The 16,867-nt window shown below is 38.2% G+C and overlaps 1 protein-coding gene across 1 annotated transcript; it reads left to right on the forward strand.

The window, feature by feature from the left end:
- The first annotated feature begins 3,383 nt into the window (after positions 1-3,383).
- On the forward strand, positions 3,384-5,899 carry LOC140243556 (putative uncharacterized protein C7orf78). The gene is given in 5 exon segments (XM_072323226.1): positions 3,384-3,503; positions 4,028-4,124; positions 4,873-5,012; positions 5,593-5,655; positions 5,657-5,899. Coding segments are annotated over 5 exon segments (663 nt in total).
- The last annotated feature ends 10,968 nt before the right edge of the window (positions 5,900-16,867 follow it).

A 16,867-nucleotide genomic window follows, 5' to 3' on the forward strand; every position in this document is an offset into this window, starting at 1 on the left:
CGACGGTGAATTATGCCCTCGTCACTTTTGTTATAAGACAGATGTGACAGACGCCGTCGAGTTCGAATTGCTCATCATCGAGGTTGTGTGTGATGTGGGTTTTCATCGGCTGATATTTTTCGACAGCAGTATGACGTCTCATGTTCGTGACTTCACAAGAAGTGAGCAAATCAAATGCTGCAAATAATACAGCCAGGACTGTCATTTACTCTGGCATAAATATGTTGGGGTCTATGCCTGGAGACTATAAGTATTGGCTAAAATTGCTATCATCTAATATCATACAAATAGTTTGACAGCAACGAGCTGGCAGAGGTTCTATTGTATATGAAGATGAATTTGTCACCATCCAGTGATTGTACGACATTCATAAGGTATGGTTGCTCACGACATACTTCGGCCTAGAAGCTATTGGTCCCTCCTATGTTCTCTTCTGCAAAACATCCGGTGTGGGAGGGGGAGGGGGCGTGGAGAATCGCGGGAAAGTGTCTCGGTAATTGGAATCATTACACATAGAATTTGAGGGTTGCCTCCACTCACTTAATCCATCGCAATTCTTTAATTGGGCCTATTAGGCCAAGGTGATGCACATTATACATACTAATTTCGTCGCCCGTGGGACTGTCTAAAAAACTATGGGTTTTCAGATGAAGGAAAGAATTAGGAGAAGCCCCCTCCTGTTACAAAATATTTTGTATCTATTTCTATCAATAGATTTCTTTATGAGGCAGGGACATGAAAATAACGTCTCACCGAGAGCTTAAAGAGGAAATCCAGTCCAAATATAAGTTAGTCTGATAAAAAAGAGTAAAATATTTCGGGTTCAATGGTAAAAATATGACTGAAATCAAATGAATAATAAGAAAGTTATGAAATTTTTAAGTTTTGATAATTTCTCCAAAACAGTTCTTATAAAGCGGATATTTTAATATGCAAATGAGTGAGCTACCCATGTCATTCCCTCACATTTTTCCAGTTGATCATGTACAAAAAAGTGACGAAAATTCAATGTTTCAGTCATTGAAGTCTGAAACATGATGTTATTCCTGGTTGAATAACTTTAGAATAGTAATCAGTTAGATATATGAGGATTTGAGCATCGGGCATAACTGCGTTTGAATGAAAAACTGGAAATTTCACAATTTTATGTATAAACTATATGGTAAGGTGTGAGGGAATGACATGCTCACTTTTCCATTTGCATATTCATACTGACTGTTCAAGAACTGTTTCACCCAAAATAGCAAAACTTCAAAATGCCATAATTTCCTTATTTTTCATCCGATTTCGATCAAATTTATACCATTGAACTCATAATATTTTACTCTTTCTTATCAGACTAACTCATATTTCGACTGAATTTCCCCTTTAAAAAGTGCAAAAGCCACCGCAATCGCTGATGGTTCGGAACGGTGCTACAGATTTTCAACTTTATTCCCCTTGAAACACTAAGTACAGGAACTGCCATGCATTGTAACATAATACCTGGGCCCTATTTTAATGAAGAGTTAAAATTGATTATATAGTTGATTTCAACTGTAAGTCTATGGCAGCCTGTGTGGTAAGGAAATCGAATTTATCTTTTGATAAAACGGGGCCCTGTTATAATGATTATAGAATGTTATAATTGATGTACTTTAGAAAGGCAATATTTCGAACATGAGCTGAACTAATGAGCCGAGTTGTGATGGAGGGTGCTTATACTTGTTGGTATCAGACACCAAGACAGTTAAAGTCGATGACGGTTACCTGTTTGGGATTCTTAACCAATCATTCTCTTCGATTATTAGACCCATCTGGTTTTGGTTTGCTGTGACCATGCATATAACTGGAGGATGCAAACTGGGTCAGATCGGGTCAAAGACAGAGTTGTAGTTCTTTTCTTTTTCAGAAGAAGAAAAAATCAAACAAACAAACAAAGGACCAAAAACTAGAGTGGAACTGAACTAGGCTGACCCCTTTCGAAGTCATAACAGGGTATCATGTTAGAGTCAATGGTTAATGAGATTTGCAACAATTAATGTCGACGTATAATCATGTCTTTTGTATATCTTAATGCAATCCAGGGAGTCTACACATGCCGTGTGCTATGTTGGCCCACACATCGAATGGCGTACGTTGTCAGCGGTGCAAACTACTTCATGTAGAACGTAGGCAGGTTCAGCTGTTGACAATTCTATGCAAACTAATTTTAATTGCTGGTGCGCATGTCGAATCGACGTACAAGGTTCACAATACAAATGCTATGATACTGTGCATCTGTTCAAATCATGTAATTACATACTTTCTGTCATTTCGAAAGGATCATGTGGATTCTTTTCTTTTAATGTATGAATGTGCAATTTTAATCATAGAAAAAGGCAGAGCAAATCTGCCATCGCTTCGAATGTTGTGCCATATGAGAGAAGGCAATCTGTAAATCTATGCAAATAAAGTGGCTGAACGAAAATCATAATATATCCAAAGCGCATATGTGTCATGTCTTGATTCTTTATTCACAAGTACGTCTTGTTGGCCATTATCTGTTGCTGAGAAAGTTGAGGCTAGTAACTACTAGTAACTGAAATTATAGTTGTTGTTGTTGTTGTTTTTGTTACATTGTGTTTGGGAGAAAGAAAGAGAAGAGAGTGGAGCAGCAGAAAGGCGCTTGTTAAAAGACGGGACCTTACAGCGAAGAGCCGTGAGAGGGCGACATTCGTTGACGAACAGCAAAGCCTTCTATTAGAAGGCTCTGACGAACAGTAGTGGTCGGCTGTGACCTGGCAAAGCTACGTAGGCCCTACGACATACTGTAGTATCTCGTTTATGGCGATTTCGAGATATTCACGTTTTAACTTTAAATGCTTGCCTCTTATCATGTAGTAGGTTACATAACTTGGAATGGTATTCTGATAACAAAAAATGAACAAAATATTTTTGTAAAATTCAAATACGATGTCATAATTCGGCCCGCCGTGATCTGGCAAAACGACCTATCTCGTTTTCGGCGTTTTCGAGATAAATGCTTGCCGCCTATTATGTAGTGAGTTACATAACTTGGAATGGTATTCTGTAACAAAAAGTGAACATAATATTTTTGTACAATTCAAAACACGAATTCATCGCCAGCTGTTTGGAAATACATGTATTTGAAAGATACGTGGTTCTGCCGGATTAATGCGGAGGGTTAACATTATACACACGCAAACATTATACGCTCACACATACACGTTATAGGCCTACTCACAAGTATACTGTATAAGCCCACATACATGCACACACACAGACAACAAACGCACTCCCGTATACATACAGAGACATTCAACCTGATTCATCAAATCAACTTTTTCTGGGCGTCAACTCTGCTACTATTATACATCTCTTGTCTCAACACATAAACCCGGATGCAGCGGACAAAGTACATGTGGATCGCCGACCCCGACGCTGCCCGCAAGCAAGCCGTCAAGGAATTGATGCACACTCAGGAGAGATACGAAAATCCGAAACCTCACGATTTCAGACAGGTATAAATCCCCCTTGTTCCTTTCATTTATAGCTGATTTTTATTGTTTGCTTGCTTGTTCCTCAGTATAGCATTTTTACAGTACATTTTATTCAGTTTAAGGGACTGTATTCAACTTTGAAACTCCGTAAATCATTGCCTCATTGCTCTTTACAAATAGAAAAGTTTGTCGATCAGATTTTGAAAATAATTCAGCTACAGGGAAAGTTTAGCTGCATTGAATTGAACTGAATCGAATTAACGAAAATACGCTAACCTAAACCTATATTCTTACCATAATCATTCTTTTAAACAACACCAATGTATTACATAGAACTCAATTGCAGTACTATCAGCTTAAAAGACCTTTAGTGATGCACGGTTTCTGCATGTCACGATTGTAGATGCTACGAGTATTGATCTGAACTTGCCATGGAATGTAAATCTTCGTGTAGGCCTACATTATTGTATTATCATAATTGTTACGATAGTCATAATCACGGAGGAAAAAAAAAACATACATTATCCAATTTTGTTCCCCCGCAGTACCCGCCTCTGGGACCTCTGGGCTTGCCGGAGTTTTTGACGCACAAAGAGAGCGACCCGTACAACATCAGGTTCAAAACGAAAAACATCGACATCGGTAAGTAAACGTAAACGAGTTTGGAATTTCACTGGAGGGTTGAAAGGCTACACCTTGCTATGCAGTATACTAAACGAAAGGCTGGGAGAATGGAGCTAAGGTGAGTGGGGCGGGGAGGGTTGATATCGAAAATTGTATGGAATTTGATTTCGCATAGATACACACACAAGGGAAGGTACAGTTAACTTGGTAGAACAAGCATAAACCAGAAAGAGGCATATATGAATACATGGATTGGTGAATAGACGCAGACGGATGAATTACACAATAGATAGAAGTACGACATAGATAAAATAGATGAACAGATAAATACATAGAAACCGCACAGACAGACTACCAGTGATATGGAAGGACAAATGAGGGTACAATGTACATTAAAAGGAAGAGGATAAACAGGTTGTTTAATGGTCGCGTTTAATACAGGCTCTTATAGGGACTAGTAGGAAAGGAGCCCAACAGTTTGACATAATCTGGTAATGTGACGGAAACTATCGAGCAAAATCAGATACATTGGGAAGTCATAAAATTCTAGATATGAATAAAACAGTGCCTTAATGAGAAGGTCAGGAAGCAACGTAATAACAACCAAATCACAATGATAAGGGGAATTATATTTCAATTTAAAATGAAAATGTCAGTGCATGTCTGTCTGTCTTTCTGTCTTTCCCTCACCCAAGTATATAGGGACATAAAAATGATTGCAATTCATTCACATTCTTGGTGCTTCATTATCGCCTTCCTTATCCAGTGTACGGTCTTCCGCCGGAGCTTTCCGACCGATTTACCGGGATCCAGATGGGACGGGATGTCCTGGTGCAACCGCCCAAGTTTGACTCCTCTCTCATGCACCCTAAGGGAAAGTGGCCGTCACCATCCGGCGAGTTTTCTGTGAGTATATATTGACTGCAAAACAGACCAGAATGGGCGCTGTCCCGAGAGCTCTCGAAGTCAAGCAAGAAAATATCAACATTTCTTCTTTCATTAATGTCCAGTAAATTCTCAGTTTGACGATGTTTTGTCGAAGTACAACTTAAAGTACAATTCTCTGCATCATATCTAAGTTGACCTTGATAACTGTAGGAAGCATCAATTAAATTTTGAGTTTCTCTTTCACTTAGTTTATAAAGATCACTAAGTTTCTACATGATAGTGTTCTAAAGGTAATGGGTAGTGCAAGAAATGAGACAATGTATTCACGAATATAATCGCTTTGCAATTTGTCAGTGAAAAGAAAATTAGCGGGATAGCATCTGATGACTCAGAAAAACAGATTACTGAATCAATCTGTATCTTGATAAGTTTTTCAACAGTCCAATTGATTAATTCATCAATCAGTCAAATAAAGGAATAGTCAAATTAAGTCTCTCACCAACCCATAATCAATCAATATCTTATTCGTCATAGATTTAAAGTTACTCATGTTATGTTCATGACACTAATTGCCGTTTTTCTCCCAATGACGTAACAGCGGTATCGGCAAAGGAACCGATCTCCTACCACGGTGCTTATGGACAACGTGGAGGAGACGTTGGACAAAAAGATGGGCCAAGGAGAAAGAAGAGCGGATGAGGCGAAAGAAGGAGCGGGAGGAGGCGGAGAAGAAGCGCGCCTTCCAAGAGAAAGTCGCGCGCGAAGTGGCCGACGTCACGGAAAAGACCAAACGGCTGGCGGTGCGAGACAACGATTTCGGGGCGTGGCATGACCACCTGCTGTCGAAGAATCAGTTCGAGAACTCGTCGAGTACACCCTCGAGCGATCTCACCAGTGACTTATGACGACGGTAAATTATGCCCTCGTCACTTTTGTTATAAGACAGATGTGACAGACGCCGTCGAGTTCGAATTGCTCATCATCGAGGTTGTGTGTGATGTGGGTTTTCATCGGCTGATATTTTCGACAGCAGTATGACGTCTCATGTTCGTGACTTCACGTGACTTCACAAGAAGTAAACAAATAATATGCTGCAAATAATACAGCCAGGACTGTCATTTACTCTGGCATAAATATGTTGGGGTCTATGCCTGGAGAATATATGTATTGGCTAAATTCCTATCATCTTATATCATACGAATAGTTTGACAGCAACCGTGAGCTGGCAGAGGTTCATGAAGATGAATATTTGTCACCATCCAGTGATTGTACGACATTCATAAGGTATGATTACTCACGACATACTTCGGCCTAGAAGCTATTGGTCCCTCCTATGTTCTCTTCTGCAAAACATCCGGTGTGGGAGGGGGAGGGGGCGTGGAGAATCGCGGGAAAGTGTCTCGCTAATTGGAATCATTACACATAGAAATTGAGGGCTGCCTCCACTCACTTAACCCATCGCAATTCTTTAATTGGGCCTATTAGGCCAAGGTGATGCACATTATACATACTAATTTCGTCGCCCGTGGGATTGTCTAAAAACTGTAGGTTTTCAGATGAAGGAAAGAATTAGGAGAAGCTCCCGCATGTTACAAAATATTTTGTATCTATTTCTATCAATAGATTTCTTTATGAGGCAGGGACATGAAAATAACGTCTCACCGAGAGCTTAAAGAGGAAATCCAGTCCAAATATAAGTTAGTCTGATAAAAAAAGAGTAAAATTTTTCGGGTTCAATGGTAAAAATATGACTGAAATCAGATGAATAATAAGGAAGTTATGAAATGTTGAAGTTTTGATAATTTCTCCAAAACAGTTCTTGTAAAGCGGGTATGAATATGCAAATGAGTGAGCTACCCATGTCATTCCCTCACATTTTTCCCATTGATCATGTACAAAAAAGTGACGAAAATTCAATGTTTCAGTCATTGAAGTCTGAAACATGATGTTATTCCTGGTTGAATAACTTTAGAATAGTAATCAGTTAGATATATGAGGATTTGAGCATCGGGCATAACTGCGTTTGAATGAAAAACTGGAAATTTCACAATTTTATGTATAAACTATAATGGTAAGTTGTGAGGGAATGACATGCTCACTTTTCCATTTGCATATTCATACTGACTGTTCAAGAACTGTTTCACCCAAAATATCGAAACTTCAAAATGCCATAATTTCCTTATTTTTCATCCGATTTCAATCAAATTTATATCATTGAACTCATAATATTTTACTTTTTCTTATCAGACTAACTCATATTTCGACTGAATTTCCCCTTTAAAAAGTGCAAAAGCCACCGCAATCGCTGATGGTTCGGAACGGTGCTACAGGTTTTCAACTTTATTCCCCTTGAAACACTAAGTACAGGAACTGCCATGCATTGTAACATAATACCTGGGCCCTGTTTTATGAAGAGTTAAAACTGATTATATAGTTGATTTCAACTGTATATGGCAGCCTGTGTGGTAAGGAAATCGATTTTATCTTTTGATAAAACGGGGCCCTGTTATAATGATTATAGAATGTTAATTGATGTACTTTAAAAAGGCAATATTTCGAACATGAGCTGAACTAATGAGCCGAGTTGTGATGGAGGGTACTTATACTTGTTGGTATCAGACACCAAGACAGTTAAAGTCGATGACGGTTACCTGTTTGGGATTCTTAACCCACTCATTCTCTTCGATCAATTAGACCCATCTGGTTTTGGTTTGCTGTGACCATGCATATAACTGGAGGATGCAAACTGGGTCAGATCGGGTCAAAGACAGGGTTGTAGTTCTTTTCTTTGTCAGAAGTAGAAAAAAATCAAACAAACAAACAAAGGACCAAAAACTAGAGTGGAACTGAACTAGGCTGACCCCTTTCGAAGTCATAACAGGGTATCATGTTAAAATGAATGGTTAATGAGATTTGCAACAATTAATGTCGACGTATAATCATGTCTTTTGTATATCTTAATGCAATCCAGGGAGTCTACACATGCCGTGTGCTATGTTGGCCCACACATCGAATGGCGTACGTTGTTTGCGGTGCAAACCAGTTCATGTAGAATGTAGGCAGGTTCATCTGTTGATTAAATATGCAGGTCGGGGCGATGTACAAGGTTCACAATACAAATGCTGATACTATGCATCTGTTCAAATCGTGTAATTACATAAATTACCTTCTGTCATTTCGAAAGGATCATGTGGATTCTTTTCTTTTAATGTATGAATGTGCAATTTTAATCATAGAAAAGGCAGAGCAAATCTGCCATCGCTCCGAATGTTGTGCCATATGAGAGAAGGCAATCTGTAAATCTATGCAAATAAAGTGGCTGAACGAAAATCATAATATATCCAAAGCGCATAATTATGTGTCATGTCTTAATTCTTTGTTCACAAGTACGTCTTGTTGGCCACTATATGTTGTTGAGAAAGTTAAGGCTAGTAACTACTAGTAACTGAAATAATAGTTGTTGTTGTTGTTTTGTTACATTGTGTTTGGGAGAAAGAAAGAGAAGAGAGTGGAGCAGCAGAAAGGCGCTTGTTCAAAGACGGGATCTTACAGCGGAGAACCGTGAGAGGGCGACATTCGTTGACGAACAGCAAAGCCTTCTATTAGAAGGCTCTGACGAACAGTCGGGTGGTGGTCGGCTGTGACTTGGCAAAGCTACGTATAGGCCCTACTGCATACTGTAGTATCTCGTTTATGTCGATTTCGAGATATTCACGTTTTAACTTTAAATGCTTGCCTCTTATCATGTAGTAGGTTACATAACTTGGAATGGTATTCTGATAACAAAAAATGAACACAATATTTTTGTAAAATTTAAATATACGACGCCATAATTCGGCCCGCCGTGATCTGGCAAAACGACCTATCTCGTTTTCGGCGTTTTCGAGATAAACGCTTGCCGTTTATTATGTAGTGAGTTACATAGCTTGGAATGGTATTCTGTAACAAAAAGTGAACATAATATTTTTGTACAATTCAAAACACGAATTCATCGTCAGCTGTTTGGAAATATTTGAAAGATACGTGGTTCTGCCGGATTAATGCGGAGGTAAATCCCGGAGGGTTAACATTTATAGACACGCAAACATTATACGCTCACACATACACATTATAGGCCTACTCAAAAGCATACTGTACAAGCCCACATACATGCACACACACAGAGAACAAACGCACTCCCGTATACACACAGAGACAGACAACCTGATTCATCAAATCAACTTTTCTGGGCGTCAACTCCGCTACTATTATACATCTCTTGTCTCAACGCATAAACCCGGATGCAGCGAACAAAGTAGTAATGAGTAGGCCTCTTTCACCATAATATACTCTCAGCGTCATTCTCAAAACAGCACAACATGGACGAGTGCATGCATTGACGTACGAAGAGAGTGCAAAGGAGCAAAAACCTCGTTAGCTAGATCGGAAATATGAAGTGTATGAAATACTTAATTACAAAAAGAAGGGAATTTTAAGGTCGCAAATTAAGTGTTTCGGGCAAATGTTAACCTAGCTGACAACTGATGATTTCAGAAAGCGGCTTTTCCATTATCCTGGTATAATGATATTTTACATATTCAAATGTAAATGACAAACACTACACAACCAGTCTTCAGTCAAAATATTCAGGCTTTTATTTTGCTTGAATTTATAATTATATTTCTTTTACCATGATTACAAATCAATATTCAAGTACTTCAAACACCTGACTACAGGTGTGATAAATTCTTTGGACACATTTGCTATACTTACGACTTACACAAAATGAGAAAAATACACCCAGATGATCCAATTCATATCTTGCAGTAAGAAATTCCTCACTTCTCTGAACGAACATTATGATTACTCCACGACACGGCACGGGTACACTTCGTTTCCCATGGTGCACCGCAGGCATGTCATTTGTCTGCACTTCAATAGTGATAGCAACAGAGCAGACAATGTATGATGGAACGAGGCACAAGATACAATTCTGACTGATCGGTTCATCTCACCAAATTAGGTACTATTGTCAACTTCAATCAGCACACTGAGCTCTACCAATGGAGCATTTTGGTATATATATACACAACATAGTACTGTTTTGTATCGGTAGGTCTTGGTATTTAAATACAGAACCAAGTTACAACAATCCTGAACGAAAAAAAAACAAAAAAAAAAAAAACAAAAAAAAAAAACAAAAACAAAAAAAAAAAAACCTCGGATCAATGATTTTCAAATCATCTCCAGTAAAGCCCGCAGCACAGTACGACTTTCGGTCGCACGACTGACCGACTTTGGATCCGAAAGAAATCATAATGGCCTCAGAATAAAAAGGCTTGTTCATTTCAGATCCAAAGTCTGTCAGTGGAGCGACCGAAAGTCGTATAGTGTGCGGTGGTCTTTAAGACAGCTTCAGATTCATCGCGACACTTATACCAGGAAGATCATCCTATATGGTATCACATACATTTCATTCAGTGTTGAAGCACACACACACTACTCCTTTAATAGCACCGTACCCCTTCCAAGTAATGGTGTTCCCTCGAAGTAAGCACAATAAACGTACATGCCTTACACAATAGGCGCGGTCACATCATCGCACGGCAAAACTTCGAGATATTAAAGATCGCTACCTTTAAACTTCTTTATCTTTTGCCAGTTTGACCGCGCCTTGCATGTAACAGTAGTTCTGTTACCAGCAAGAAAAATATCAGTCTGTCCAGAGGAGTTTTATAACACTTTTTTTTTTTACTTCTCCAGAAGAAGGAGGAGATTTCGTGAAGCCATCAGACATAGTCTCCTTCGAATATATCCCCGACGACAAGATACAGAATTATGTTTTGCTCTATTCTGTGATATGGTCTACATGTACATGTGTGGTGGGGAAGTCGTCCGTGTAATGCACTATCAATCATTTGATAGCCCGACACAAAACTCTTTTTCTCTAAATTTTGATCAAAGAATAACAATCGATATGCAGATATAATGAACAACAACCACTATCAAGCTATGCAGATAGATATTGTCGAGTTTATAGGCGCCAAGTTCCTTGGAGGGAACTTTGAAATATTGATCTCATGGGTGCTGCTTAATAAACATGCAATTGCCTCCTAGCGGTGGCTTAAAATCAATCTAAATTTCAAACAATAAACAAATTAAAAAAAGTCAACGAATTGTCAACATTTATGATTATTTTCTGTTTCCTAAAAAAACAAAAACAAAAACAAAACAAAAATAATAAAACACAAACCAACAACAGACTTCATACTGCGTCACGCTGAGTTGTATGAATTCAATAGGTGTGTCGCTCATGTTGTTGAGGGATAATAAAATGGTTGATTATCGAGCTGTGAGTAACTATGTACAATACATGAGTTTAGTTTAGTAACTAAAAATGGAAATATGAGAGAGCAATTACAACAGTAATGTGTCCGTGGCATCTATACAAACGACCTTTGATGATGATTATGATTACGATAACAAGAAGCAAAATCATCATCGTCATCATCATCATCATCATCATCATCACCATTATAATCGTAACAACAACGTCATCAATAGTACTATCAATAATAATGAATATCGGCAGCATGGATAAAAGCAAATTTTTTACACACGTAGCACATTTTGTATTCCCACGGACACCAACCATTCAAAACAATTAATGCCATTGTTAGTTCACAAAATTACATACAATAATTGTACAATGAGTATCAAGTGAGAATAATCTGCTACCCAGTATAAAGAAGAATATATTAGTAAGAATTGCATATGGCTGATCACCAAAGTGAGAAATGCCCCAACGCGCAAACTTGCACAGAGATAAGTGGGTAACTGGCCACAAACGCTGCAAGATTTCTACCGGGGCGACTTCTGTGTCACAGTACTGTCATTGCAGCTGTACTAGGCTACGAAAATGGTAGTTACCATGGCAACAAAACCGCTTACAGCCAGCTGACTGGCTGTATCCCAGTTGTTGCCCTGGCAACTCGATGAGTATATCAATGTTGTGCCCTTCCAGGCCTGTGGTACACAAATAGGTGCACTTTAACCAAGGGGTATCCCCATGACATTTTTTTTCTCTCTTCTGTTAGGTGAATGCATTGATGAGCATTAAGTGCAACTGTTGTGTGAAGGAGCTGCACAGTAATATATGACTGAAGGTTACCCCTACAGGCGAAAGCTCTTCACCAGAGTTTAATACCAAAGTAAAGGAACATTCAATATGAATTAAATGGGAGTGTACAATGAAAGACCAGAATCACATGGAAGTGCTAATGTTACTGGCACATATCCATAGCTCTACCAATGTATTAAAAATAATGACAAGACGTTCATTTGGTGACTTATCTAGTCATTGATTCATCACACACAGATAACAGATAAAAACATTTGCCTGTATATTAACCCACCACCAAAGAATAATATTACTGATTCAAAATACATCTGTAAAATTGTATTGGTATAAATGTCATTAATATGTAGGTACATAATTGACTTGAAAAATGACACCACATGATAAAAGAACGTATGACAAAGAGCAGCATCTCAACCAATATACCCCAACCTTCACTCATTCAAGCTTATGGCACAGCGTGCCTGGTTGATACCGTTTGAGAGCTATTGCTAGTCACCTGGGGCGAACCACGAGGGGTCAGCATCATTTTCTTGTGTGGTGGGTGTAGGGGACCACTTCACGGGTTGCGCCTTTTTTTCTTTTTTTTTGACACTGCGTTGGCACCTTGTTCTTTGCGATGAATGAATGAAGTGAGATCCTTTTGCAGACGTGCATGTGTCGTGGCTAACACACACACGGGAATTCCACTTTATGTCCTATTCGAGGGACAGATGGCTTTGCCTCTTCCTAGAGGGGACGGAATGCTTACACACAACATAGCACATCCTGATTACAAGACTGTAAGGCAACCTCTTATAAGCCTCCGCATTTGTGATCCTGCATCACTAAACCAACAAAAAGTCGCCAGACATTGGTTATTAGTTAAGGGCAGATTCTGAGAGACCAGACTCTAAGTTTTGAAATGATGTATAACTGAATTGAAATGGACTCGCCTACCCTATCTAAACACTGGAAAGAAAATATATAATCTGGAAAAGTGTTTACTTAGAAAAGAGGCTCTAAAGTACAGGGTCTATTCAAGCGCTTAATCTTACCAAACCGTGCTAGCTGTGCAATGAATGGGACAAAAAACAATCTCTGCAGCAACAGCAATGAAGGGATTATCAAATTAAGCTAAAATTCCTCATGCTCTATTAGCACACTCTTTCCAGGACTAATACCAAATTTCAAAGCAGTAGCTTTATCCTTTCAAAAGTTATTAGAGTTGAAAGGGAAGAATGTGTAAGGGTTTTTTAGGAAATGAAAAATTGCCTCTAAGACATACCTGATCACACTAATCTACAAAAAAGAAAAAGAAAAAAAAGAAGTTGTTGAAAAACTGCTGAAAACACACTTTCCCATTCATTTTATGATCCCAAATTTAGGAATAATGTAGAATAAGAATAGCTCTTTCAGAAAATATGAAAAAGTTGAGATTGAGTTAGCTGACCCGTTGCACCTTTTTTTAGTCCTCACGTAAAATCAAGAGGTGCGACTTTTTGTTGGTTTTGTGATGCACGGTCACATTTGTTTTGTACATGATCGAATGGGTAACTCTACACCATTTTATTGGAAGACTTTTTTTTTTCCACAATCATAATCATTTTTCAGACAACATTTACATCATCAACATTACAGTATGACACATCCTCTATGGTAAAGGAAGTTCAGTTTCTAAAAAAAAAAAAAAAAAAAATCATATTATTTATGCCTTTTTTGTGGGTGTGCATGACACATAATTCTCCCAAAGCAACTTCAGTCATATAAGCATGAAAGCCCCTCTAATTTCCCCATAAGCTGATTTTCCCATGGGACGCCACATCTAGTGGCGAAATGACACTTTTGTTTTTTCCAGTAATCAGATTTCACTTAAATTTCTGACAGTCTGCCACTGTTGTTGTTATTTTTTTTTTCAAATATGATGTTAATTTTCTAAGCAGTACATGATCTGCAGTGTGGTAAAGTTTGTGCATCAAACGTCAAATGCTGGGCTTTCTTCATGCTTCCTTTTTGGTGTAAAATTAATCAAACCCCTTATGACAAAAAGAGACAAAATTATTTGTTATGACAAAATTTGACTCCATAGTGGAGCAAGCATTTTTCTTCCCTATCAGTGATTGCTTTTGCTGGATACAAATAACAAATAACATTTTATTCCACACTTACTACAAAACAAAAGGAAGTCAGGAAAGTCAATATGAAAATCTACATATCCATACTGAGATTAATAAACAAAAATGAGCACCGTGCAATAATAAGAATCAAATATGCAGCAAGGCATTTGGGCCTACACCTAGTGGTGTTATTAGCAACACATCCTGGGTTTCATTAACTTTGGGCTTAATAAAGGGATGGTTTAGTATTGGTGGAGATGAGAATTGGGCTTTAAACTTTTTGCGAGATACCAAGAAAACACTTATTATATAGTACAGAGCATACCATTTTAAGAGGAATTTAAAGTTTATTTGATGAAAATCAGGTTTGAAATGACTGAAACATCCAAAAACAAATAAAACAAAGCGATCGTAATAAAGTGTGGGTCCCACACTTTATTAGAATCACTTTTTTTTGTTGATATCTCAGCCATTTCAAAACCAATTTTCATCAAATAAACGTTGAATTCCTCATAGAATTACATGCTCTTTCATGTTTCATAAGAGGTTTCTCATTATCTCACCAAAAAAAGTGTTAGAAACCTGAAATTTGGTCTCAACCAAAACTGTACGATCCCTTTAAATCCAATAGTACACGTATGTGAAAATTTTCTCCATGAATTTTTCCCTTAACCCCCGGTCTACAAGAATCTACTGGGTCTCCTACTGAGTCTATAGGACTTAACCCTAACTAGGCCGGGTTGTTTCAGTAGATGATAGAGCTGGGGTGGCCTCCCAGGCCCCCCCCCCCCCCCCTCCCAGATCTCCGCCGTCGACCCCGACGAAAATTAGCACACACATTGCTTGTGATGTAATCTAAAACTTGTAAAGTTGATTTTTCAAAAAATTATCATTTATGCTAAATTATGCATAATGATGCATGAATATCAGACCTTTTGCTATAAATCACTAAATAAAGCTAAAAAACAGGCACTTTTTTCTGTACATATTCTTTCTAGTGTCCTCTCAGCAAAGGTAGATGAAAAAAATTGTGCCATCAGAAAAATTTCATAATTTATTTTGTTTTTTTATTTTTATGTATTTCTGTTTTATTTACTTTATATTTTTCATTGCTTTTTTTTTTTTGCTGAAATTCGTCCGCATCATTGTTCCGAACATAAAAATGTGCTATTAATTGATTTTACTCAATAAAACCGCAAATAATCATGCTTTTATGAAATTTGACTGTAAGCACAATTTGCATTGAAATTGTACAAGAAATCACGTTTTTGAGCAATTTTTGCTGCGACATGCATGTACATATTTCTGCGTAGCCCCCCCCCCCCCCCCCCCCCAGCCTAGTTAGGGTTAAGAATCTTGGAGGGGATGGGTTAAAAAGTCTCATCACAAGTCTCTGATGACCACAGGTGACTATGCAAATTAACAAGGTAGAAAATTAAATAAGTTATTGCTTATTCTTGAGATTAACCCCTTCCCCCTCAAAGAAACAACAACAAAATGATTCATTCACATATGCTACCTATCTCTTAAAATATCCCCAACCATACATTTTGTTTATTTTTTTTTCTACTGATATCACGTCTAATCATGCTGCCTTCGCACTCGAATATGCTGTGCAGAAAACCTGGAAATGCTGTCACCCACGAAATAATGTGCTTCAAGCAGCTTCGGCCAGAGAGTAACCTCTCTTTCCTTTTTTTTTTCTTTATTCGTGAGCACACCTAATGCCTTTTACTGGCACAAATCCCACCCATATTTCGTATTGCATATCTCGCACAATGAACCCCATGCATAGTGCATGCATGCTCAATGAAAAAATACACAAAACAAAACAACATCCTACCTGTATGGGAAAGGCATGTTGTAACAAAATCAAGCTGTCCTCAATGGGTTAAAGTGATCGTTAATTCAATGCCTACTAGAAACTGATGGATTATGTCGAAAGTTTGAGGGGATTTAGAGTTTTTCAGGGGACAAGTTAATGCAATGGTGCTAAGTTCACCAGGCTTACAGCTATTCAGAGAAGCACACCATAACATTAATAGTAGCCTCAAATAGATTAGAGTGTGGTCAATCAGTCACAGGCCGTGACACTTCCATACTTGATAAGGCACAGTAGACCAGTTTGATAACACATTCAAATTTCATGAATACCTTGATAACAAAGTCGTTTCCCCGACAAAAGGAAAGTTTGTCTGACGCTTGCCAGACATCCAAGCAATCAATGCTACACAAACTACCCAAAATATCAAAATGCATCAGGTATGCACAAGTACATTGCACATGGAACAGTCTCTTATTATGTCCATACAGAAAAAATATCCATATATCGAATTTGCATACTAGTAAAGTGGCCTTTGTTTCTCAGTCATCATTTAATATTGCATATTGGATAGTCTGGTGCATTGGACCAATGCTACAAGTAATTCATAGATACAGACTTTTACTGGCTCAACCAGACCTGCTGATGATAATAATAGAAAACTCGAGAAGAAAAATGCAAATGAATTACAGAAGAATCACTCCCTAAACCAAGGGGTGCTTCCAGCTGATTCTTTGGTTTGGGTGATTCTTTTGATTGCTTTTGTGTGGTTGCTGTTGTTGTTATAATGTTTGGGGGGAATGGAAGACTCTCTATTGTTGAGAGGAAGGGAATTTTG

The sequence above is a fragment of the Diadema setosum genome, chromosome 20 (genome assembly GCF_964275005.1).
Source record: "Diadema setosum chromosome 20, eeDiaSeto1, whole genome shotgun sequence".
NCBI classification, from domain to species: domain Eukaryota; kingdom Metazoa; phylum Echinodermata; class Echinoidea; order Diadematoida; family Diadematidae; genus Diadema; species Diadema setosum.